General features: G+C 42.1%; 1 protein-coding gene across 1 annotated transcript in view; it reads right to left on the reverse strand.

Annotated features, from left to right (window-relative positions):
- The window catches only part of LOC308294890 (pleckstrin homology domain-containing family A member 7-like), a 91,081-nt gene that overhangs the window by 25,941 nt on the left and 37,479 nt on the right, over window positions 1-27,661 (reverse strand). The window contains exons 5-12 of the mRNA XM_080737805.1: window positions 25,219-25,810; window positions 21,671-21,757; window positions 16,678-16,731; window positions 13,396-13,461; window positions 8,669-8,749; window positions 5,187-5,336; window positions 4,516-4,617; window positions 560-671 (exon numbers count right to left, since the gene is read on the reverse strand). Of these exons, the coding sequence (XP_080593931.1) occupies window positions 560-671; window positions 4,516-4,617; window positions 5,187-5,336; window positions 8,669-8,749; window positions 13,396-13,461; window positions 16,678-16,731; window positions 21,671-21,757; window positions 25,219-25,810 (1,244 nt within the window). The remainder of the gene's footprint in view (window positions 1-559; window positions 672-4,515; window positions 4,618-5,186; window positions 5,337-8,668; window positions 8,750-13,395; window positions 13,462-16,677; window positions 16,732-21,670; window positions 21,758-25,218; window positions 25,811-27,661) is intronic.

Raw genomic sequence — 27,661 nt, forward strand, 5'->3', positions numbered from 1 at the left:
TTTGCAATAGAAAAAAGTACAGTTTCATGACAGTACAAACACTGGTACAAGGTCAACTAAAAGGAGATCCTAGAAAGCCGAGGCTTATTTCCACAGGAACCACACTTTAAGTATCTCATATAACATTGAAAGACAGACGGATAGAACATAGTACTTTATCTAGGATAATCTTTATCTAGGATAATATCGTCAAAGAAAAGATCCTTTTCACTCAACTGGAGCTCAGTGAGTCTGTTCTTGAGAGACTACCATGTCAGTGGTTCTCAAACCTTTTCATGTGAAGGACCCCCAAAATGATATGTATTTGGCCACGGACCCGCATCTCAAAATATTTAGTTCCAGGGACCACCCAGAAGCAAAATTTGAGTTACAAATGTTCGCTTTGAAAATACATTATAGTCAAAGATTTGCACACATTTTCACGACTTTTTTCAAAAATAGCAGCACTCGGTGCCGCGCTGTGAGCTTGTATATCTGCTATTTTTCACTGGTTAAAGCATTCAATAATTCTAGGCCTAAACTTAATGATCCCAGAAGGGATCATTGCTGTGCTTCCTACCTGGGTTGTGGACAGAGCTGATGGTGATTCTGTAGTTTGCTTTGCTGGCGCACAGCCCTCCCATCACGTCCTCAATCCTCCACAACTCACGCTTAATCTGGGCTTTCTCCTGCTGAGGTGGCACATGAACGCACGCACACATATACACACACAAAAGCGCGCGCGCACACACACACACACACACACACACACACACACACACACACACACACACACACACACACACACACACACACACACACACACACACACACACACACACACACATTAACACAACTGCTGCCAAAAAAATACGTAGGGCTTCTCCGCCATACCCGAGGAACCTGAAGAGTTAACACGTTGCAAGCCGCGGCAGAACCCTCTGAACAGAGGTAGCGCCGAAGAAATAAGCCATTTATTTACAAACATGTTTTAAAAAAACAAAGCCCACATGATAACAACACGTAATGGAGTGCTCGATACAGCGTACATATTCATCCTGCAGAGGTCGGCGATCTTACTTTGGCGAGGCGGAGGGGAGATCAATTCCATTCGTTTACGTGCGGCGAAGCAGGGAAAGGAGCGATAGAGAAGCGGCGCCCGAACGTGATTGAAACCGCGATCCACGAACAGAGACAAAGACCAGCCATCTTGTTTGAGCTTCTTGTTGAGTTTCAACACTGGGGAGAGGATGAGGCTCCTCCTGGCCAGCCATCCATCCAGAATGTGAGTCAACGGCGTGGCCTGCTGGATATTACGAGTATCACACCCAGCACCAGAAAATTACTGTGAGAGCATATTAACCGTTTCAGATAGCTCCAAAAAGACACAGAGAAGAATTTCCGATGTTTTTTTTTTTTTATTATTATCATTTATATCAAAAGTCCGGGAATAGACGTGTGGCTGATGGGACCCAGTAGGAAGTCCGAGGGAGTACGACCAGGCTGGCAAGCTGTTAATAAGCTTTAATTAAAAAATATATAATTTATCGAAGCCAAAATAAAATAGGCCGGAACTAATGCTCCGGGATTGGTTTCTACACGGACACATTATGGAGCGGAACGATTAACATTGAGGCCGCAAAACGGAAGTGGATGGTCCGTCCTCTATTCCGGCCCGTTAGCTTTCTGTGTAAACACCACGGCTTACAGATGGAGAACGGATTGATCAATTTTCAAAATTTTAAAGGATTTGAGAAGCTGATGGAATACGCGAACACACGATGCATAGCAGTGTCCGATCGCCCACGATGGGAACTGGATTAGCGTCCGCGTTAACAGGTAGGAGAAGCCAGCAGTGAAAGACGTAGAAAAATCTTCGGTTTCCTCAGCTGTAAACAACCAATGAGTTAAACAGCCACAAAGCAGTCAATTACAGGGGCGCCCGCTGGCCTGGTGGTCAAGGCGCATACCACATACTAGGCTATGACGCCTGCTGGTGTCGCCGGTTCGATTCCCGATCCGGACGACCTTTGCCACATGTCATTCCCCATCTCTCTCCCAATTTCCTGTCAGTCTACTGTCCTATCAATAAAGGCATAAAAAAAGCCCAAAAACTAAATCTTTAAAAAAAAAAAGCAGTCAATTACATGATATATACTAGTAAGACACCTCAGGGTGACATGCGACCTCGCCCTAAAGAGCGAGGTCGCGCCAATTCTTGACTATCTGGCCAACCACAGTGTTTCTCTGACGATTCTAGTTGTTATCATTCTGGGGGGAGTTTGTTCATGTTTTTGTGAGGGTATCAACCCTAGGAGACATGGGGAGAACATGCAAACTCCACACAGAAAGGCCCTATCGCCAACCCCACCTAGGGTGTGAGCGATGGGGCCTAAACATGGAAATGTGGAGAACACTATATATGGAGATAGTCCAGTCCATCATGTCATAATGGGACTACAGTCATAGACAGTAGCCATTGTTAGGTCGGAGTCAATGGCTGTGTCTATGACGGTAGTTCCATATGACATATTGGACTAGACTATCTCCATATATAGTGTTATCCACATCTCCATGTTAGGACTCATATATGGGCATAAAAAGTATGTCATGTGACATCACTTCCTGTACAGACAGTCAGCCATTGACTCCGGATTAACAATAGCTACTGTCTATGACGGTACTATGGTAGTCCCATATGACATATTGGACTAGACTATCTCCATATATAGTGTTATCCACATCTCCATGTTTAGACAGCCAATGACTCCGGCCTAACAATGGCTACTTTCTATGACGGTAGTCCCATATGACATGATGGACTGGACTATCTCCATATATAGTGTTATCCACATTTCGTGTAGCCGCCCTGTACAGGAAGTGATGTCACAACTCGCTGACATCACACTGACATCACAGAGGATACGGAAGGACGGTCACGAGGATACGGAAGGAAGGAAGGAAGGAAGGACACTCAAGCGACACGGTTCTTCAGAGTATATGCGACCTTCGGTCGCAATAATATTTTAGATGTGTTTATTTTGAATTTCAAATTCAATGAGGAAATTCCTTACGCAAAGACAGGATGAAAAACACATTATACTGTACATAACATTCAAGCCAGAAGGGTCAGGTAAGAATAAGGAAGATTCAACATTTAAATGAGCAGTTATCACCAAATTGTGCAAAAAAATTACACAAGGGTTAATAACATTCCCAATGTTAACTCATTTGCTGCTATGGCCGAGGAGCCCGAAAAAATCCCGATGTACGGCCCTGCCATGCCCGAGGAACCCGAGAATTTCCAGTTTTTGAAAAAAAAATGTAGTAGGCATGATAGCAATCGCGAAATTGCATGTTTAACCCCCATAGCAACCCCATCTTTCAAACATGGCAGCCATCTTTGTTTACATTTTAGGAAAACATAATGGCTGCTATCTCATGAATGCCTGAACGGATTTCCATTCGGATTTTTTTGTTTGAAAGCTGTGAGCAATGTGGACACACGTGGTGCATTATCTAGGCATGGGTGTGCATGATCCGTGCACTATGAATTACATGGAAGTCTATGGAGACATGGGGCATATGAGAGTACGAAGGTATTGTTAAATGGCAGCAAATGAGTTAATGTATCCATTTGTTAGCCTGGGTATACCAGCCTGCCTACGCTACGTTCTGTGGATCTGGAAAGCCTCCTATCTGCAAGGGGAGGTGGGACATAAAACACGGCTGGAAACCATCCGTGGCTTCTTATTGGTCTGTGGTGCGGAGGCGGGACAAATACATCAGTGTGTATTGGATGGCTGATGACGTAGCTACCCTAACCCTACTCTGATTCGTTGGAACAATTAACATCTAATCAGCAACGACGTTGCCTACGTCTCAACTGAAGTTCGGAAATACTGAATCATGTCCAGACTGAGAAGCGAAGTGACAAAACAGATCCACGGAACGCAGCGTAGCAGGCTGGCACCCAGGCTATCCATTTGTAACTCTGAATTAATTTAACTGAGAGTTAAATTAAAACTGATGGCTTTACAGTGTACACTAAACTGTTCTCAAAGTAGTAGATTGGAGAGTAGTGTATCTCAGTGGTTCTCTACCTTTTCAGGCCGCGACCCCCAAAATAATCATATTTTAACTGGGGACCCCCCCCCACCCTGATGAGCACTAAGAGTTGAGGCATTACATTTTGTATAACACGGTTCTATTGTGAAAATAGCCGATCTACATGCTCACAACGCCTCGCGGTGCGAGGCGTTGTGTGAGCATGTAGATCTGCTATTTTCACAATTTCTACCTCTAATATTTGACAATTTGGCAAATGTTGTCATTTTAGAGGTATTAAAAAGTAAATTGTCACTTTAGAAATGTGCAGATAGCCTCACTACACTTAAACTTTATGTTGGTTGGTTTACCGTTGAGAGAGAAAACAATGTTGCACATTAAGTTGATCATCTGGGGACCCCCCAAATTAATCTGGGGACCCCCCTGGGGGTCCCGACCCACAGGTTGAGAACCACTGGTGTATCTTACCTGAGGAGTGGTACTGTTGTTCATCTGGGCCTGCAGAGCCGTCCTGAGCTGCTCCACAGAGCTCTCCAGAGTACTGTACTCTTCCCAGGCCCGGGACATCTCCTAAAGGACCATACAAGAACATTTAAATATTGAAATATAATGTCCATGTATTTGCTAGAGAATCATAGTGTTTACTTATTTACCGGTATATGCATGATAGATTTTTTTCCTTAAAAACGTGCACTATTGACACGTTTCACACAGATTTAATTTCTTTGCTAAATAGTTACTCTATCGATTTTAAATCATCGAATCGCATCGTGATGCGTATCGTATCGTTGTTAAAATCGTTACACCCCTACTAATTACAATCTAAAATATAAACCCTTGTTGTAAAAAAACAAAGTTGTCCTTTAAAGGGGAGCACACACTGGCCGCGGGCGGCTGCGCAGCGTCGCGTCGCGGTATCGACGCACGTTAAGTGCCGCGCGGTAACCCCAACTGGATTCGGCGCGCTGCCACAGAGCACATCCATTTCCCCCGGTGGGGAGAACCATGGGAGAACATGTTCACCGCGCGGCAACGCTGGAAAAATAGAACAGCGGCGTATCGGCGCGGCAGACGGGGCGGCACAATCACCTACCCTACCTATCACATGAAATACTGTATATATAGCAGCAATCACCCACCGTGGAGACGCGTGAGATCTGAGCTCTGATGGCCACCAGGTCTTCCTGCAGCAGTCTCTGCTGGTAGGCTATCTTCTGGCTGTGGGCAGGCTGGTCCTGGTACTGCTCCATCTGCTGGTGGGACACGTCCAGCACGCTCTCCAGCTTATCCTGACAGCAAGTTGCACAGGGGTCAGAGGAATGAGGTAAATATCGTCGTTGTCGGGCAGAAACCTTGTATCTCCCAAGTTTCAAATGTGTACGTTCTTTCGCAAAGTAAAGCCCTGCTTCATCATACAAGGCTGTCGCACAGAAGTAGCGAAAACAGCAGATCTACAAGCACACAACGCCTCGCTGTTTTCACTAGTTTAAATCATTTTTAAAATGATAAATGCAAAACGAACGGTTTTGGACATACAAGGTTTTCACCCGACAACGACGATATATATCTACGTGTAAACTATTAAAGTGAGCTCCACGCAGCACTAGGGGTGCAACGATTAATTGATTAATCGTAATCGAATCGAGTATTAAATGAGTTGCCAATTCATTTAATATTCCTAATCGAATAGGCAACTAATCGCTGGAATTTGTATTAATTAAAACCATGCAGGAATATAGGGGCAAGAACAAAACAATGACTTGAATATTTATTTTGAAATGACCTACTTGAAAAAGAGTATACTGTTACCCTTTAGCCTGACAAATGTGTAGCTATTCTTTAATCAAATGTATGCAGAGTCAGAAAAAGTTAGTTTTGATTTGTCTTTTATTAGCAACCTAATCGGCAGCTGGCAATATGTAATAAATTATGTATTTTTCAATGAATTATTCATCTTTAAAGTATTTTTGTTAGTTAGAACATGTCTAAAAGAACCTCAAATATAATGTATAAGGTAATAGTTAAATAAGTGCAATAACCCATTTAGAACGAGTACACATTATTGTGTATCATTATTTTATGCTTTAACTATTGAAAAATAGCAGATATACAAGCTCGGCAGCGCGGCACCGAGTGCCGCGCTGCCGAGCTTGTAGATCTGCTATTTTTGAAAAATCGTGAAAATTAGAATTTTGACCCGATTCTATAAGTGTCTTTTGAATCCTTCTAAGATTTTTTTAAAAACCCATGTTTCTATGTCAGCAATCTGGCCAGACATCGTCAACGAAAAGGTCCTTTTCATTTAACTGGAGCTCAGTTAGTCTGTTCTTGAGAGACTGCTATGTCAGTGGTTCTCAATCCTTTTCATGTGAAGGACCCCCAAAATGATATGTATTTGGCCACGGACCCCCATCTCAAAATAATCAATAATCTGATCAATCGTTTAAATAATCGACCGATTAATCGATTATGGAAATAATCGTTAGTTGCAGCCCTACGCAATTAAGGTCTCTGCCAGGCCAGGTTGCGAGGGCATTCATAGCCAATCGGAATCGGTCTGTAGGAGTAGTAGCAACAAATGCTTTTAGAGGTACGTCAAATGGGCGGAAAATGTAATAAAGTAAAATAAACTAAGCAGAGACTATCAGAGCATTGATATCATTATGTGCACAGCATTACTCCTTGCCTCTGCTTGTGATATTGTACAAATAGATGATAAAAAATACAGTAGTCCAAACAAAACCTATAAGTTAAGTGAACTACACAGTAGAATGTATATTTGTCCATTGGTAACTCACAAGAGGTTCGGGACGATATATGCCTATATTAAATATGGGCATATGGAGTTTGTTTATGGTTATGGCTGGGTCAGAGTGACGTGGCTAGGGGTGTAACGTTATAGTAACTGTATCGAAATATCGTTTTTAGTTAAAAAAAAATCGAAGTATATCGAAATGAAAACAGCTAAAATCGAATCGTATCGTTTTATTTTGTATCGTATCGAATCGGCAGTGCAAAGAATCGGTGCAAAGAAAAAATTAAAAGGAGGGGTTTAATTACTTTTCCTTTCCATATCAGGGTTTCCTGCAGGAAAAAGTCTTGACCAGGGGGGGATCTCATGGCGCACGCGCAAAGCACGTGCGCCGATTTTTTTTGATAATTAATTAATTAATTCGAGTAATTAATTCACTTAATTTTTAATATTAATTCTTATTTTTGCCCTATAAAAAACACATGAATGTGCCCATGATGACGGAAAACACAACTACATGCTATCATCCACATTTATTCAACATTGAATAACTACGATACGTTTTTCACAGGACAGTGTAACTTGTTTTTTTCCCCCAGGTTAATCAACCAGCACTCATATAAATAGAAGTCTACAGCACAGTAAAAAAAAAAAAAACATTGGTGTAAAGTAACTAAGTAGATTTACTTAAGTACTGTACTTGTACTGTACAAAGGAGATTTTCAGGTATTTGTACTTTACTTGAGTATTTCCTGTTTTCAGTACTTATTTACTCCACTACATCTGGGATCCAAATATTTTACTTCTACTCTTACAAAGTTAACTTTAGTTACTTGTTACTTTGGAGATATAAATGTTTATACTATAAAACATACATTAATACATTAACATAGATAAAAAAAAGAAGTTGTTCTTTAACTTCTTCGGTGCCATATGTAAAGTGGGTCCTCTTATATTGCCGGTTCGCCACCAAAGGGTTAAAAAAATTGTGTGCACGCTGGTGTACGAATTCGTGCACAGATGATGCACTATGCATGTACATGCTTTTCACAGCTTTCAAACAAAAACATCCGCTTGGAAATCCGTTCAGGCATTCAGGAGATACCAGCCCTTATGTTTTCTTCAAATGTAAACAAACATGGCTGCCATGTTTGAAAGATAGGGTTGGTATGGGGGTTAAACATGCAATTTCGCGATCGCGATCATGCCTAGTACATTGTTGGAGGTCCAAAATTTTTTTGAAAAAAAAAAATGTTTTTGAAAAAAAAAAAAGAAAAAAAAAACTTTTTTTTTTTTTTTTAATACCCTTTGGGGGGCGGGGGGGTTTTCTGGCCGGGCGGGGCGCCTGGCCTGTAAAGTGCTGCAGGAAACCCTGCATATAGCTACATAACACTGGTCTATCGATAAATGTGTGTAATCTCTGGGTTCATGTCAAGGTGCAGGTTTGTCAATATACAATGTCCATGTATTTGGCAGATAATCACTGTGTTTACTTATTTATATCCATAATAATACAAAAAACCTGCACTATCCACACCTTTCACACAGATTTAATTTCTTTGCTAAATAGTTACTATATGGATTTTAAATCATTGAATCGAATCGTATTGCCATGAATGAACCAATATTGTCCATGTATCGTATCGTCAACCATGTATCGTGATATGTATCGAATCGCTATCAAAATGTATCGTTGCACCCCTAGACGTGGCCGCCCGCTGGCCTCCCATTACCCAATTTGAAAGTAGGATGGAGAGTGTAAATGTAATCAAATGATCCCTTCCAGGTGTATTTGGTTACATTTGTACACGCTCAGAGTTAAATTAACACTGAAGATTTTACCGTGTAGCACAAATTAGCATTGTTTACCTTGTCTTCCTTTAAGGAGCTGATATTTGCTTCCAGTTCCTTCAGGGTCTTGTCCTGCTCACACAACTGACTCAACTTCACCTGCAGGGGGAGACAGAGTCAACATTTGAGACTGGCATTAACAATGCATACCATGTCTTGGTTATGTACTGCTAATACTGTTTTGGAGAGAGGGCGAGATCATTTAGCGACCTACAACCGGGTCGCGACGTGGTCGGTAGTTTTCAGCGACCGGGTCGCAAAATCGAGCGACCGGGTCGCTAAATGGAGCGACCGGGTCGCTAAATCACCGACCGCGGCACTAAAGCGAGCGACCGGGTCGCTAAATGGAGCGACCGGGTCGCTAAATCACCGACCGCGGCACTAAATCGACCGACTGGGACGCTAATTCCATCGACCGGGACGCTAATTCCACCGACTGGGACGCTAATCCAGCGACCGGGTAGGTAAATCCACCGACCGGTGGTCGCTTCCACCGACCTACTAACCCTAACCCTAACCCTAACCCTAAACCTAACCTCAGTAACCTTACCTCAGTTAGGCTAACCTGCCACGCAACCTCCCGACCGTTACCTCAGTTAGGCTAACCTGCCACGCAACCTCCCGACCGGGTCGCTAAATCACCGACCGCGTCGCTGAATCACCGACCGCGTCGCTAAAGCGAGCGACCGGGTCGCTAAATCGACCGACTGGGGCGCAAAATCTTCCGACCGGGTCGCTAAATCTACCGACCTAAAACTGCAGGCAGGTCGGTAGATTTAGCGACCGGGTCGGTCGATTTAGCGGCGCGGTCGGTGATTTAGCGACCCGGTCGCTCGATTTAGCAACCCGGTCGCTGAAAACTACCGACCACGTCGCGACCCGGTTGTAGGTCGCTAAATGATCTCGCTCCTACTGCTGTTTTGTCCCCATGATAGACTGCCATTATAGACTGCCATTATGTGTCCCAGGTGTACACACTGAATCCCTGCAGAAGGCCTTATTGACTAAGGTCTTTTTCAGGGATTGAGTGAATGACATTGTACAGTATATAAACTATGTTTCAGCACCACAAGGTTGTGGACAGCATGTATGTGTGTGAGTGTGTGAGAGAGAGAAACTAAGTTTGAATTTCGTAACCTTCTTAAACAAATGGACTCAGTTCTTAAAAAAAAGAAGAAAAAAAAAAAAAGATCCAAAACAAAACTATATGACACGTTTATAACAAATGTATTAATATATATATATAAAAAAACGCTTTCTGCCAGTTATGTAAAATAAGAGGATTAAATAGGATTAACCTGACTTTGGCCAAATTATTTTACTGACTTACTCCAGACTTAGGCAATTGTTTTGGCCTTAGTCACAAAACCATGTGACTTAAACAACAAAAAAATATATATATATATTTTGGCCAAAGTCACACTAGGGAAATCGGCCCTTATACTAAAAGTGGGAGGAACTTTGTGTTAATCCGTGCCTGATAAAGCTACACATATCATATAGTGCACATTTCTGTAAATATATTGCTCACATTGAATAAAATGAATACGTTTAGTTGAGATATTTCTGCACATGCTTTCTTCGATGTTGTTTCTTTGAAAATTGTATGTAAGGTATATTTTTGTTATATTTTAGCTGCTGGCTATTTGTTGCTGTATGGCATAATCATCCCATGAGAATCAATCAAATGTATTTGGACCTAATTTTATCACTTCGGGGCAGTAATAGGACTATGACCGTGAATCATGTGCTTATCCACATTAACTCCATCCACCACACTCTATACCAGGGGTGGGAAACTTTGATGATGGCGAGGGCCACTATATTTCCACCTTCACTACAGAGGGCCACAATGCATATTGCTACATCCTACAGTACTTTGTCATTCTAGTATTGCATACAATAGACACAAAAATAGCAGCTCTACAAGCTCAAAACGCATTGCGCTGCGATGCGTTTTGGGCTTGTAGATCGGCTATTTTTGCTTCTTTTGAATTCTTTTCAAACGCATTTAGTTATATACTCATGTTAACTTCATGAACATAAATACAAATACATTGGACATAAAAAAAAAGTGATACTACTATACTAGTCATTAAGCTACTAATATAGACTGACTGAATTAAAGCAGGTCATATTTGGAATTGTAACAGCTGAAATCAATAATATATTCAGTATTCTGGTATTAACCTGCGGGCCGCATTAAGTGAAGGTGGGGGCCTCCCGGGCCGCCAGTTGCCCATGTATGCTCTATACTGTACTGTACTGTACTGTACTGTACTGTAAACACGCTTGCAGTCATATTTGATGTTCCTTCATATTAATAATTTAACTTGTTGTTGCCTCCATGGTGAATATTGTTGTTCGATCTAATCAAATATTCATTGTGAACATCATGCTCATGAATTGTTAAGCGGTGTTAGCGCTTGCAGTTTGCAGCAGGACACAAGGATCCTCTAGACAGGAAGTATATACAATTCACAAGAGAGGAATAAAATAATAGCCTATTTTAGAAGCTGGATGAATCATTTGGGCTGGGCATCAAATGTGAAGATGTATAAATAAATAAAAGGAACAAACTCGGAACATCCTCCCACACTTTTCCCTTTTTGCCATAATAGGCATTTTTGTTTTCCCGAAGAAAGCAATGGGAGCTGCACAAAACTTAAAGGGATATTTCACTTTCAAAATAACTTTTGGTCATTTTATTTGTAATTTTTTGTAACTAGTCCTTACCCGTTCAAAGATATGAGCTCTGAAATTATGTGCAGTGTGTGGGTTATGGGATGTGCACTGTGCACACAGTATATGAGGGATGGAAAGTAACTTTAACTGGTGCTTGCATGATAATATGTAGGAGCATCAATGTAAGAAACTAGAGGGTTGCGGCCCATCTAGTTAAAAAAAAAAAAAAGTAAAAAAAAAAAAAAAAAGTTTAAAAAAAAAAGTTAAAAAAATAAAAATAAATTGTGGCGGAACTATTGTGCCGCAGCGCACGTTTCCGGTCGGACATATTTGACCGCCGGACGCACTGGAGAGAAGTGACTGTTATGCCTCTGCTATTTCTCTGCACTCACTGTGGAGGCAGCAGCAGCAGCACGCACATGCAAACACAGTGGTGTCAAATTTCACTCTCTCTCTCGCTTGCCCGCCCCCCCCTCCCCTGTTGCCTCCTCTCTCTCGTGCTTAGCGAATGAGCGGACGGCATAGAGGTGGGCGGTATTATTCCCTACGTCCTTCTCCCTACCGTTGAGTTGAAGTAGAGTTGGAGTGGATGCAGAGTGGGCGTGCCATGGGCTTGGAAGTGGGATGCGGCTTTAAGCCAATTGAAAATATAAGATACCCGTTTCGTTTAATGGCTACAGAGATACTGTGTACCGATCTGCATGATTTTTGGACAAAATCTGTAACAGGGCCAGACAACAGACCCCCCCCCCCCCACGCACGCACGCACGCACGCACACACACACACACACACACACACACACACACACACACACACACACACACACACACACACACACACACACACACACACACACACACACACACACACACACACACACACACACACACACACACACACACAGCTGGTTAAACATGTTGCCTCATGCTAGATGCAGAATAGATATGCCTCAAGCTAGATGCAGAATAGATATAGATACACCATGAAAATGCTAATATACAGCATATGATTTGTGAAAGTGACAAACGGGCTTCACAGTTATGTTAGGTGTGTTCATATGCTAATGGTGATGCGATTTCAGATCAATTGCTCCAGCCACTGAGGAGAAACGCTGTGACAGACACTCACTCAGACAGACAGACAGACAGACAGACATTTGGAAAATTATATGTTTGATTATTTTGGGCATTTTAATGTTTTATTTCTTATAGGAGAGTGTAGCGAGACAGGAAACCAATAATAGGAAAGACGTGATAAGATAAGACCGGGAATCAGATTGGAACTAGGGACCTCATGGCTCACACTGCAGCTGCAGCGGCGTCTGGTGTGTCATACAATATGCTGCGAATGATATGAACAATAAAGACCATCACACGTTTAACGTTCACGATAGCAATGACAATGATCATCCATCATCACTTCGAACTCATGCCAACTGTACGAAGAGAGATAACTTTGAAATGGGAAAAGGTTTGTTTAAGTACGAGTTTTGTCCCTTCAGCCATTGCAGCGTTAAACAAACTGCCTTGCTATTAGGATGGTTTTTGTGTATTCTGGTGTTATGTTATGTGTCATGTTGTTCTGTGCTATATGGTTATGGGTTTTTACTGTTGGAACAGATGTGGAGATGAATAGCCTATCCCTGAGGGAACAATAAAGATTATTATTACTATTATTAATAGCTTAAATCCTGTGTGGACACAAGCACCCAGACACCAAGGGGAGGGCTGAAGCCCAATTGACATGGTTGGCGTTTGAGGTACTGCAGCTTTTTTACGGACGGGCCAGACACATGAACGCGCATCTAGGCTTCTTTGTATTGACTGTTCATTGACCGTTCATAGCGGAAGTGCTCGTTCATGAATTGGAGCCCCAGCGCGTCCATGAACACAAACTATGATGCAAAACGCGTCACTTAGGCCCCACTACGTCACGGTTTACAACCGGAAGAACTACTTCCGGTTGTAAACCTACTCTCTTACGCAAAAATGTAGAAAGTTTGTGAGGTGTGTTCAATGCAGCAAAGGTTTCTAAGATGGTTTCATGATGCTCTACTTACGTCCACGTCACTTTCTGCCACTTTGACTGGTTTCCCAGAATCTTTCCCGGTCTGACTTCCAAACACCTAGAGATTGGAAAACAAACATTTCAAGTTGCTGGATGTATGAGATATGTCAAACCAAAATGGACACCAAGGGGACTACATGACAAAGACCAGTGACTACAGAAACTAATACGAAGCAAAGATGTATTGGTCATTAGGGTGTAAAAATGCATCAATGCATCGTGATCCATCGATTTTAGTGTAGGGTTTCAACTGCATACATTTGGAATGTTAAAATGAATTATATTTTGGTCCAAATTAAATGTAATGTAAAATGGCACTGCTTGAAAATAATTGTGTGAGAGAACTTGAAGCTTGGTGTATCATTCGTATTCCCCGTTTTCCACTAATACCGAGTCAGTTTAGTCACGTGTGAATTCAACATATGTTTTTTTAAATAGTTCTGCAAATTGAATGCAATCAAATCATGGTCAAATTGTAGATTTTATGATACATTTAATCCATTCCTAAAGAATGATACTCCAATCAAATCATCCGAGAATTACACCCCTAATGGTCATTCATACATTCCCTTGAGCCTTGCATACAGCACTATACATAAAACATAGGGGTGAATTATCGGCACACAAAAACAGCTCTTGCCATGACAACAAGAATGGCTATGGATACAAAGAAGCTCAGAACTATATCACAGTAAAAACAGAAAAAAAGTCGCCTGTATCACCTGTTGTGGTATAGTCGCCTATACCACAACCAAAACAAACACATACTGCAGGTATTCATACTGTATACTGTATAGCGTTTTAGTGGGAAATAGAAAGCGTTCTAACATGCTATAATTGTATTGTATATGCCAAAAAGTACTATAGTAATAATGAAGAAAGGAGAATATGTTCAATGTAGAGTACAAGCAAATGTTTATGTTGAGGCGGGTTGCTATCAGTGGACAAAATGGCCACTCCAACTAAAAAGGCCCAGTATTTGAAACAGCTCATACAATAATCAGAGACAGAGATAAGATAGCACATAAAGGAGGCATTACATTTGTGCAAAACTGGCCGATTTAAACCATCTTGAAATTGTTAGCACGTTAACGATAGTACTGTTAAGAATGTTCAGTACAAAATAGCTGTTCCTATTTATTTTTAAAGGACTAGACGTTTTTAGGAATTAGGATTTGAATGAAACTTCGAAACAGTTTTTCAATATTTGAAACACACTCTGAATTAACAGAGGTTGGGACTTTTGTTAAAGAGGTACAGTGAATCAAAAGATGATGGTGCAAGCAGCTGGCCTTTTCAACCACCAGGCCACAGCCACAGCCACAGCCACAGCCACAGCACATGCACTGCCGAGCCATCCCATGCCGCTACTCAACGTCAATGCCTTCATCATCATCATCATCAACAACATCATCATCGCATGAGGAGAGGGCAAAGATCACACAGAGGCTACATTAAGCCACAGACAAAGTGCTACAAGCAATCTTATGTCATTTCTATCTATCCCTTCCCAGGCGAGTAGGCCCTCGAGACAAACTCACACACATAGACTGTACTGTACATGCGTATACATTACAGCACCCAGGGGCGTCACAAGGGGGGAAAGGTGGGACTGAGTTACTAGGGCCCAAGGTGGCCCCTCCATCTTGGGCCCTTAAAGGACCACCTCACCTTTGGGACAACCAGATCTTATTTTATTGTTGTTTGGGACATGATCAACACAATCCTGAGTTTTTAGATATTTTAGTATTTCAGCATGCTACATCTGGTCATATGATGCTCTGTAGCATGATATTGCATCATCTATTGCACCATATGATGCAAAATGCATCATATGACATGTAGCATGCTGAAATACTAAAATATCTAAAAACAGATTGAATACAAAACAATAACTCAGGATTGTGCTGATCGTGTCCCAAACAACAATAAAATAAGATCTGGTTGTCCCAGAGGTGAGGTGGTCCTTTAATTATTTTACACTTTAGCTATTGAAAAATAGCAGATATACAAGCTCACTTGTAAAAAATATAAACTTGGGGGTCCTTCACATGAAAAGGTTTGAGCACCACTGACATAGAAACATAGGTTTTTCAAAAAACCTTAGAAGGATTTGAAATATTCAAAGACTTGCACAAATTATCACTATTTAAAAAAGAAATACCAGATCTACAAGCTCGCAGCGCAGCCCTCGGTGCTGCGCTGTGAGCTTGTATATCTGCTATTTTTCAATAGTTAAAGCACAAAATAATGCGTAATAATGCGTTCCCAGTCTAAATGGGTTAAACCCCGCAGTGAATACTTGTACCCAGGGCCCAGAATTTGGTGCGACACCCCTGACAGTACCTGCATACTGTATAAACATGCATGGGATTTCATGGATGTTTTCTTCTTTTTTTTTTTTACATCACACACAAAGTCAAGGGACCCCTGGGAGGCACACACAAATGACTCAGCATATAGATGCCCTACCTACACGCTAACAGCACAGGCACAGACACATTAATGCCGTACACACTCAGAGCTTACGTTCATTAGGGGCCTGAGTGGCCCGGCAGTGCAGTGTAGTAGTAAACTGTGAACTGCGAGGATCAGCGGCTCTAGAGCTCTGATCTGGGAGTCAGAAACCACACACACACACACCAAAAGCCGTCATCACAAAATGGACGGCTGCTTTCGTTTTACACAATGGCTGCCTCGGAAGAGAATGTTTAAATCACTAATAGGTAACTAATACTGTTAGGGTGTTAGCATTGGAGGACAATCTGGCTGGGTATCGTTGGCATCGTTTTGCTACTTTTCAACTGTAAAACCTTTCCAAAACAAAACATTTTGGGGAGATGGTTTTCTTTGGTGAATTGAAACATGATTTCAAGGCACAATTTTATAAATTATTTAAAAATGTATGCTATGTGTTTTTTACAAAAAAAAAAAACTTGGAAAAAAAACTTGAAAAAAAATAACTTGAAACATTCAATAATTTCGATTTGGATCATTTTAGCTGTGATCATTCAAATGTTTGAGAAAAAATGAATTCAATAATATATCATACTATTCAGAAATAATATTTTTAGGGTGCTCAGTTAACTTGTGTGTGAATCAATACCAAAACCAAAATACTATGCCTAGAGACCCAGCCCTTGTTGTCAGTTAGTATCAAGGCAGTGGGCGTTAGAGACCGAGTGAGCAGCACCATTAGTTAATACAAGAATGCAAGAGAGAAGAGAGAGAAGGGCAGGAGGAAAAACAATGTCCCTCTGTCTCCATGTCCCACCTTTAGGTCCAGATATTCCAAGTCCTTTTTCAGCTGCACATAAGTGTCATCAGCCTACAGGGTGAGGAAATAAATAAACAAACGGATATGGATTATTGGTTTGAGGAAAGAAGGGTCAAATTGCCCTTTGGCATTACTGACAAGTCGTCATCTATAAATCTAAACACAACAGGTACTGTAGATGGCATTCGTTCAGTAATATGCACCACACTCCACACGCACACACTTGCCTTCACAAACAATCATGGGGCCTACTCTTAAGATACACACATGTGCACACGTAAGCATGCCATGCACCCACACAAATTGTTTTCACATACACACAGACACAAGACAGAGACAGAGAGCATGTTTTATTTTATTTTTTATCTTGCTTTAGTAATAGACAGACCTAATACATAAACACATCAACTACAAGCTGCAGACGAAAATCGGCCCACAAAAACAGCTCTGCTTTGAAGCCAGTTTGCATCACTAAAACAAACAAACTTGAAACATGGCCCTAATGTGAGACACTGACATCAAAAGCCCAGTTGATGAAAAATGTAACCAAAAAACAGCAGCTAACCAATAAGCCAAAGCATGGAATGGTTTCAAGAATGCCAATTAGCGAACAGCATAGGCTGATACATGCTAGGGTCTGGCACCAAGATAGGAGGCTACTTAACAGCACGTGTGGACAGTGCAACTATCATCACAATATGAAAGCTAACTAGCCAACTGCACATGCTATGACTGGCAGCACTTAGCAGCACATAGATATGGAAGTTAGCGACATACTGTAATGGATGGTGTCACCAAAGTCACAATATGGAAGCCAACCAAGCTTGTTAAGAAGGAGGAAGCTGATGGTTTTTGAAGGCCAAACCACTGGGGCTTTTGGTAGAGGTTGCTGCTAAAATATCTGTGACTTGTTCTACCAAAACCACTGATGCTGCTTTAGGCAGTTTAGATTATAGGCACTAAGGGAAGCTTTCAATCAGTGTCTGTACTGTACGCGATAAGTAAATAAGAAAATTAAAAATAAAAGCACTGGCCTGAGTAAAACCTACTGAAGATCCACAGCAACTTGTAATGTTTGTCATTTTCTCCTCAGGGAAACCGCCCGCTGGCTGTATCTATCATTATTGATAGATAGATACAGCCAGGCCTGGAATTTCATTATTTTAGGGGCAAGGCCACTTGGCCTTTGGTGTTGTCCATTTTTTGAGGGCACAAATGCCAAATGACAGGGCAGGAAGGCCATCAAATAAAACAAGATTTTAGTCCATTGAAAGAATTTAAGGGTTAGGGATGATAACCTAATCTACAGTGAAATAGATAAATGATGGGATTTACAATTTGATCCATGCTCAGCCCTGCACCAATCAAAGTCACTGGATTGGTTTAAAGATGGGGACTCTGGGATTTAAGAATTCAGAATCTAAACAAAAGACAATGGTGTCTAAATGACAAGAAAGAAACACCGGTGTCTATTGTCTACATATTGACAAGAAAGAGACAGAGGAGAAAGTAGTACAGTCAGCTGGGGCATTAAGGCCACTGTGGCCTCAGGTCATGCCATTGGTTTGAGGGGCACAAGGCCAAACTGAGGGGCAACATGTAGGGCTGCCACGATTATGACATTTTACATGACGATTAATTTTCTCTCAAATAATTGCGATTAACGATTTAATTGTGTTTTTGTCGTTGACAATTACATTTCTGTTTGGCTTTTAGGCTTTGAAGTTACACATGGTAGATATGACACATAAGCTAAATATACAAAGAAATGACTTGACACATTTGACAACTTTATAGTTAAAAAAGAACATTTATCGACAAGCTCACAACGCGTCGCGATGCGACACGTTGTGAGCTTGTAGATCTGCTATTTCCACTATTTTTGACATGGAAACGATTATGACAATTATGAAAAATAATCACGATTATGTCAAATAATCACGATTATTATATAATAATTGTGACAGCCCTAGCTACATGAAATTCCTGCACTGGATACAGCACTTAAATGTGTAATTGTGACCAAAATTCACTTTATGACCACTTAGAGGCAACCTCTACCAGAGTGGGTGAAGGACAAAATAAGGCGGCGGGGACTGAGTTCCATGCTGGTCCAGCAGCCCACCTGGGTGTCGCAGGGTCTCAATGGAGCAGAGAGGCCCGAGAGACCGAGGTGGGACATCGTTGAGAGGCCGGGGTTGAGGAGGAAGGGATTGGTGGTGGAGGAGGAAGAGGTGGAGGAGGAGGTGGTGGTGGTATTGTTGTTAAGGAGGTGGTGGTGGTGGTGGTAGTGGTGGTGGTAGGGCTCTTTTGGGGCGTTGAGTTGCTGGAGCTGGGCGAGGGCGTGGTGGCGTGCGGTGGCCATCTTGGCCTGGTGCCGGCGTAACTGGATAAGGAGCAGCGTGAGCTCCTCAGGCTGGGAGGGCATCATAAAGAAAACCAAAAAACAACATACCCTCCATTTCTCTGCTCAACTTACGTTATCCTTTTAGTGACAGACTGGGCAGCCACGTCTCTTGAAAAACAAAAAACGTCGTTGTAACTTCGTAACGTTTTCTGTGCTTGGACATTAGTAGGAAGTTAGGAAGGTCTGGTGGGATTCAGTCCAAGAATAGCAAGGAGTGTTACTGCACTGGTGGCTAATCAAGGGTCCTCAACAGGGGGGTCCGGGACCCCTAGGGGGTCCTCAGAGTTACTACAGGGGGGGCCACCAAATCCTTGTGCGATAGGATAATTATTTTCAATTAAAAAACTTGAACCCTCGCATCCCTAATCTGAGGAGAACTTTAGCCAAAAACAGCAGATCTACAAGCTCTCAACGCCTCGCGCTGCGAGGCGTTGAGAGCTTGTAGATCGGCTATTTTCAGCAAATATGTTTGGTGTAGAGGTAAAAGAGAGCAGAACAAGTACAGTGTGAAAGGTCAAGTTTCGACGATTTAAGTGGCTAAATGTCTGAAACACGAATCCAACAGACTGATGACAGTGATGTCAAACAAGGATGGAAATCTGCATAACGCATTTATACAATATGTAGAGGGGGTCCCTGCTTCATCTCTCTCAGTTAAGGGGTCCTTGGCCTGAAAACATTCAAAACTTGAATAAAAGAGAAGCAAACGGTCTACCTCTTCACCCTCCTCATGCATGTCATTAGGGCTAATGAGGGATTAAATCCCACTGTGGATATGACCGTTGTTCTCCCTCATATTAGGTTATCCATATTACGATGGATAACACCAACTAAATGCCAAGATGAGTAAAGTTTTGTACCCTCTCGTCGTGGGATTCAATTGTTAATTGCACGAATCGATATAATACATTATATTAAAAAAATAACGAATTAAATAATCGCTTCTTGGTTATTTAAGACATCGGAAAAGTAATCGATAGACTCATTGCTATGAAAATAATCGATAGTTACAGCCCTTCTCTCCACCTAAAACATGCTAGCAACACTGCAGGTAATGTGAAATAACACTGCAATAACTTGTAATACAACAATAACACTATTTATTAATTCACGAAACCTGTGTCTGTGTGTTTGTCCCTGGCATAACTCGGGCACCTCCCAACCGAACAGTCCCATATGCCAATTCGGACACACTAAGTAAGTTGACGTGCCAACTTGCGCCTTGTTATTTATATCAGGTCGCACTTGTTGGTGGTGACGTCACCGAGAACGCTGCTCCCTCATTGGCTAAAGGCCCTGCCTTTGTACTGTTGGCCCGGATACAGACATCACCGAACACAGTACTTGCGCGCTCTGCTGGCGCGAGTAGGAAAGCCGAACCAGAAGATATACGTAATGTAGAAGTAGAAGACGATTACATTTCACATCCACTCACAAAGTGTTTAATAACTTTTCTATGTCCAAGACTGCCAACACATTATTTGAAAAAAGAAAACACCTACACTTATAAAAATGATCAAAATCTTAAAGCAATGTTGTATGGTAGATGGTTGGATACAGTAGCTACCTGGGCATGACACAAGTCATAGACATCTTTCTCTGGTGCTTCTGTCCAGTGTGAGCAAGTAGTGGTTCAATTGACTCATTGTATAACGAAACAAATCTCAAAAATCACACATCGCTTTAAATTGAATATTTAATAGTGATACTGAACGATAGGTTTCAGGAAAAGAACTCATCATAAAAGCATTGAATGAGGTGAGCTCAGGTGGCATTAGTACCTAGTATCCACCACCACGGACTCGAGAGGAGGGGTTTGAATCCTCTGCCGCGCATCAAGCTTGGCTGAGTGTTTATTAGGGATGGGACGATAAGCGATGTTATCGGTTATCGTGATAAAAAAACACTCACGATAATCGTATCGTGGATATTTCATTTATCGTGAAATCGTCCTCCGTCATGCACTGGGATCAATTCACCTTTTATTTGCCGAGCGGCATATCCGGTACAACTTAAACCCTCTATTGTAAGTAATTAAGTAAAGTGTACTTATAATAAACATACTTGATAGTCTTTTTTTTCACTCTGTACCAAATCTCCTTGCCAAAAAATAGCCAATCTACAAGCTCACAACGCGCCGCGTTACGTTGTGAACTTGTAGGTCTGCTATTTTTTGGAAAATATTCCGCCCCCAGGATAATGGATGTTGGGGGTATTTTGATTATCGCGATAATATCGTAAATCGCGATTTCCTTGGTCACAATAATCGTGATATGACATTTTTCATATCGTCCCACCCCTAGTGTTTATGTGAGTACAATTGGCCATTATGTTACAGGGAGGGAAGCTGGGTGGGGAAGGCATTCTTAGGAGCTGGGCTGGTGCTTGCCAGCGGGGGGTGTTGAAAGGGAGGAACACGACATGTGTGGGGAAGTTAATTGGCTAACGACTAAATTGGGAGGGAAAAAGGGGTGGAAAAATAATTTGGCTACCCTTAACTACAGATAAAAAAAATAGCTTTTGAATAATAAATGTAAAGTGTGCCCCATTAGAAAGTTAAAGTTGTAATCATTTAAGGCTTACCGTTTTGCCATGAAGGCTGGGGGCGCTGACTGTGTGTGTGATGTAGCCCGATGGAGGCATTGACCGTCTCTCGATGGTGGCAGCCTGCTGACAACGCATTATTAAAGCTTCATTCAAATTCAATCGATAGTATTTCTTTCTTTCATTCTTTACTTCCCTGTTTCTTTCGGTCTGTCTGTCTATCTGTCTTTCTTTCCCAATTCAAAGTCGAACTTGCACATACTGACTCATGGTCCACCAGATAATAAAACACACACTTCTTTCGTGTATCATCGTCCTTGATGATTGGTTGGCGACATTTTATTTAACAAGATTTCTTGTTACTTAGGGGAGGCCATGAGCTGGATGTCGTCTTCTCCCACTTGCCGACGTCAGCCTAGGCAGGGTTTGAACCACTCAACCTTCTGCAGGGACGTGCTGGCCATTGGGAAAAGCAGGACAACTCCCGAACGGCCGGTTCATTCCCGGCCGATCCAGGCCGGCCATTAGGGAAAAATGTAAATAAAATGTCGGCCTTTGTTCCATTTTGGGGGCTGGGCGGCCAACAAAGTAAATCGTCACTGTCGGACAGAAACCTCGTATCTCCAAAGTTTCAAATTGATACATTTTTTCGCAAAGCAAAGCCCTGCTTCATCATAAAAGGCTGTTGCACAAAAGTAGTGAAAACAGCAGATCTACAAGCACACAACGCCTCGCACCTGTTTTCACTCGTTTAAATCATTTTTAAAATGATAATTACAAAACAATTATTTTTTGGACATACAAGGTTTCCACCCGACAACGACGAAATATAACTCATGTACAATAATTGGCCCACTGGCTTGTCACTTGTCATGATCTGAAATAGCAAATCTTTGAGTAGCAGCAGCGCTATAGAGAGATCTCTCTCTCTCTCTATAGCACGCAATGAGGGCCTCTCCTTTTTTCCCGGGCTGAATCAGGGGCCCAGCATGTCCCTGACCTTCTGCATAAAGGGCATATGCACTTACCACTACACCAACGTGGCCCCATAAAACACACACTCAACCACATCAATGTACACACACAAATAGACAATGTTTTCACATAAACTAGGTAAGTGGTAGCATGTGGCACTGAACATATTGTCCATTAAAACCGGAATGATCTTATTTCCAGTATCTCCAGAGTCATTTAGCGGCATAACGTTCTTGGCTGCGCGAGTGCGCGTGTCAATACCTTCCAGGCTGTTTTAAGAAATCTTGTGCATACAAATAGGCAAATGTGTCAAACAAGCACACAACAAACCCCCACAAGCTGTCAAGCAATCAATTATAACTAAAACATAAAATGCAGAAGGAGCACCTGTCACTGTGCTTCATTTGATACAAAACAAAACGCACAACAAAACGTGACGTAGATCTAAAGAGCTACAAGGAGATCAAGGGCATGAACACACCCCTTACATCCATGGCATGATCCACTCCTCCATCCCTTCCCAGTTCACACACACTTACAGGGGGCCGACGGCGACGTTCCCGCTACTCCAGCGACTGCGACAGTTCAGATATCGTCGTTGTCGGGTGAAATGTCCAAAACTATTCGTTTTGCATTTATCATTTTAAAAATTATTTTAAACTAGTGAAAACAGCCGATCTACAAGCACACAACGCCTCGCACGATCTGCTGTTTTCACTACTTTTGTGCGACGGCCTTGTATGATTCGCGAAAGAACGTACAAATTTGGAGAAACGAGATTTCCACCCGACAACGACGATATACAAGTGTTGTTGCTGCTCTTATACCACCATTATTACTGGGGTTGGTGTGGGCCAGACAGTAGCCCCCCGCGGGCCCGCAAATGGCCCGCGGGCCACCTATTGGGGAACCCTGGTCTAATGCTTTTCAGAAGTCCCCAGGGACATGATTTTATGGTCGAAAAAGGAACTTTTGACCGAAATCTTCGGTTTCGGTCGAAGTATGGACAGCCCTTAACACATCACATCATCTATCCATCTCTTCCCTACAACACTCTGGCCATCACAACAAGCATCCTAGACCACTGTTTCCCAAACAGTGGGTCAGGGCCCATTTGTGGGTCACAGAAACATTTTTTATGGGTCCCTTAATTTTTGCTTTCCTACATTTTGTTTTTAATTATTATTATTTCAAACACTTTCAATAAAAAGCCTTTTTTTCATGAATTAAAAACACGGTTTTCTGTAATTTTATGATGAAATCAAAGAAAAATCAAAGAAATTCCATAAATTAGAACACAAATGCTAAAAGGTTTGGGAACCGCTGTCCTAGACTCTTCTCCATCCTAGTTCCCAAATAGGGCATTCACCAAATATTCGAATATTCAAATATCAAAGTCACTATTCAACGTTGTTCACCAAAGTCGAATATTCGCTTATTTTTATTTTTTTATTGTTTTGTCTTTAAAAATATAAATATTTCTTCATGGTTGATAAAGCTTGGTTAGATAGGAAGTCATAAGAACCCTGACAAGCACTTGGAATTGTAGTTTTGTAGTTTATTACATTTAATGTGACTCTGTTCCGCAGATAAATATTGTGAAAATAGCCGATCTACATGCTCACAACGCCTCGCAACGCGAGGCGTTGTGAGCATGTAGATCGGCTATTTTTACAATGTTCGCCTCTTGCTTACTTAATAATGTTTGACAGTTTGGCCAGTCCTGTCAAATATTCGACTATTCGAATACTTTGAGGTCGAATAATTCGAATACTAAAAATCACTATTCGTGAATGCCCTATTCCTAAACTGTGGAATACATCCCCCCCCCTTCTCCTTCACCAATCAGGACTGAGGACCCTAACCCTCTCCATTTTCTCTCCCACTCTGAAAACTCACTTCTTCAGCCTCTACCTCACCCACCCTTCCTTAGCACACCAGAATACTCTGGTATTCTAGTTACGTTGTACTACCTAATGTAGCACCTAAATCAAGCATCACGGTAGCTCAGACAGGCACGGAAGTCAAGCTGCTCCCACGCTCATTCACCCTCCAGTCACATACTCCCTCAATCTAACACATACAGTATGCATGCCATCAAACCTAATAGCTCAATCTACGTAGGTGGTATTTTTAAGCAGAAAGCCACTCAATCTCATGCTTCATGACAAGGCGTAGGTCACAATAACCTTTTTGGACACGCAAAAACAGTCCCCTTTCCTTCATGCCATCATGTAAGGATTTACCTTTTTATGTTTGTCTCAAATGTGTGTCTCCATTCTGAGCATTTCTCCGTCATACAATTGTCTTTATCATTGCACATTTTGGATCGTTTGAATATAATCATGTCGGCATTTTAGCTCATTCTAATGTTTCACTGGACACTTGATAAGAGAACACGCTAAAATGTTAAATGTTTAGATTGTTTTTTTTTTCAATAAACACCATGAGTCCAATATGATGCAAAAATATGTTACAGAAGATTGTATTTTCTTGTCGTCTCTTGTGCAGATGTTATTTTTTTAAGTAGATTGTTAAGTGTAAGTATACATAATGCCTAAAGTGATCAATGGAATCGTGTACATCGTCCAGAAAGCAGGACAGGATCTTACCTTGAGCATCTGAGACTTTGTCCTGCGGGGGGAAGCAGCAAACGGGACCTCCACCACCGACCTCTCTCCCATGGGCATGACCGTCACCCGGTCGGCGGGCGTGTGGGGCCGGCGCATGGGCGAAATGCCCCGACTGGGGGGCCCCGGGGGCGGGATGTCCGCGGCGGTAGGGGGCACCGACACGCAGCGGGACGGGTGCAGTCCTCCCTCGGTGCCGCTCCTGGAGCCCACGGCGGAGGAGGACGAGGGGGGCACAGCGGAGGGCGGCCGGGTTCCAAACGGGTAGTCCGGCGCCGGGGTGTACAGCGGGGCGGTGGGGCTGCCGTGGCGGTACTGGTGCCTCTGCTGCCACTCGTACAGCTGCCAGACGGCGGCGCCGGTCGTCGGGCCCCCGGGCCCCGTCTGCTGCTCGGGGGTCAGACGGAAGTGGCTGAGGCGGTCCTGGGCGTACTTGTACTCTCCGAGGCGGGCGGCCGGGGGCGGGCTGGGCCGGGAGGAGGTCTTTGGCAGAGTCTGGTAGGCCTCTTTGGTGGAGAATTTGGGCTGGGTGGGAGGGGTCCGTCGCGGGAGGGTGCTCTCTCTGGATGGAGGGCTTTCGTTGGAGGAAGAACAGTGGTTAGCTGAAGTACAGTATAGGAGATCTGAACAAAAAATGTTTCAAAGAAGTACTGCTAGATTCCAAAGGTGTAGAAAGCAGACTTACAGAGAATGGAATTCCAAGGCATTAGTGAAAAAAAATATATATGATTTATTTTCTTGGGCCTTGCTCAGAAAATAAATCATATATATTTTTTTCACTAATGAGGGCCTTGGAATTCCTTTCTCTGTAAGTCTGCTTTCTACACCTTTGTAATCTAGCAGTACTTCTTTGAAACATTTTTTGTTAACACATCTGGTGCCAACCCCGAGTTTCCCGAGTTTGAAAAGGTACCACCCCTGTGCCAACCCCGAGTTTCCCGAGTTTGGGCCGTTTTTGAAGTTTTTTTATTTTTTTTTTCATTTTTTTTTTTTCAAAAATGTTTTTTGGACCTCCAGAAATGTATTAGGCATGATCGCCATCGCGAAATTGCATGTTTAACTCCCATACCAACCCATTCTTTCAAACATGGCAGCCATGTTTGTTTACATCTGAAGAAAACATAATGGCTTATAAATCATGAATGCCTGAACGGATTTCCAAGCGGATTTTTTTGTTTGAAAGCTGTGAACAGTGTGCACACACGTGGTGCATCATCTAGGCATGGGCGTGCACAATCCGTGCACTATAAATTACATGGAAGTCTATGGGGACCATGGCATCGCGGGACATTGAAGAGAAAAAATCACTGCAACATAAGTGTAAATACATTCCTACCTTTTTTTTCTCTTTTTATAGTATAGGAGATCTGTTTGTCTGTCCTCAACTTTATTGTCTTCATTTTATTGGCTAGTGCTATTTGATCTCTTTTTTCTTACAAAGTACATATAATGTATTATTATGAATTATTAGCTGACACTAGTGTACTGTACTTTTTCCACTTGTAGGCTACTTTTCCTAACCACTAGAGGGAGATGTTGGCTGGGTTTATTTGTTTACATACAAAACTGTACATTATGTAATTAGATGTATAGTGTTTGTTTGTCCACAGAGGCCAGTTTTATTATTTAGACAGCATTTTATTTAGACAGGTGCTATGTGCTGATATCTGTACCTGCTAACTAATTTGCAGCTCTTAATTACTTTCTTGGCACTCTGTTTACTTGACCCCTTACCTTGACCAAAGGTTCGCGCCGCTTTACCCTGATCTTGCAAATTGCAAGTCTCTCGTCTACAGTATGGTAAATTACTAAATTGTAAATTATCCCCCCAGGACATTAGTACTGTTGATCCTTCCAGGACGTTCCAGACAGTGAGGATTGTAAGGTGAAAGCAATAATATTTCTCAAAGGACATTATGCTGTCACGATTATAACATTTTACATGACGATTAATTGTCACTCAAATAATTGCGATTAACGATTTAATTGCCTTTTGACGATTACATTTATGTTTGGCTCATAGGCTTTGAAGTTGCACATGGCAGATATGACACATAACCAAAATACACCCAAAAATGATTGACATATTTGACAAACTTTATACTTAAAAAAGAACATTGATAGTGGAAATAGCCGATCTACAAGCTCACCACGCGTGAGCTTGAAGATCTGCCATTTACACTATTTTGAAAATGTTTGAAAATATATATACATGGAAACGATTATGACAAAAATAATTGCGATTATGTAAAATAATTGCGATCAGACGATTATGTAATAATTGTTACAGGCCAAATTATACTATCAGCTTTCGCGGTTCTGGAAAGAAGATCTGGGCTGGGAACCACAGTCCCTCCAGTGGTCCACGGACCACTGGTGGTCATTGGCATAATTAATTTGAAATGCAGTATATTTATTGTACCTG

This window comes from Nannobrachium achirus (assembly GCF_963921795.1).
Source record: "Nannobrachium achirus genome assembly, chromosome: 11".
Classification (NCBI taxonomy): domain Eukaryota; kingdom Metazoa; phylum Chordata; class Actinopteri; order Myctophiformes; family Myctophidae; genus Nannobrachium; species Nannobrachium achirus.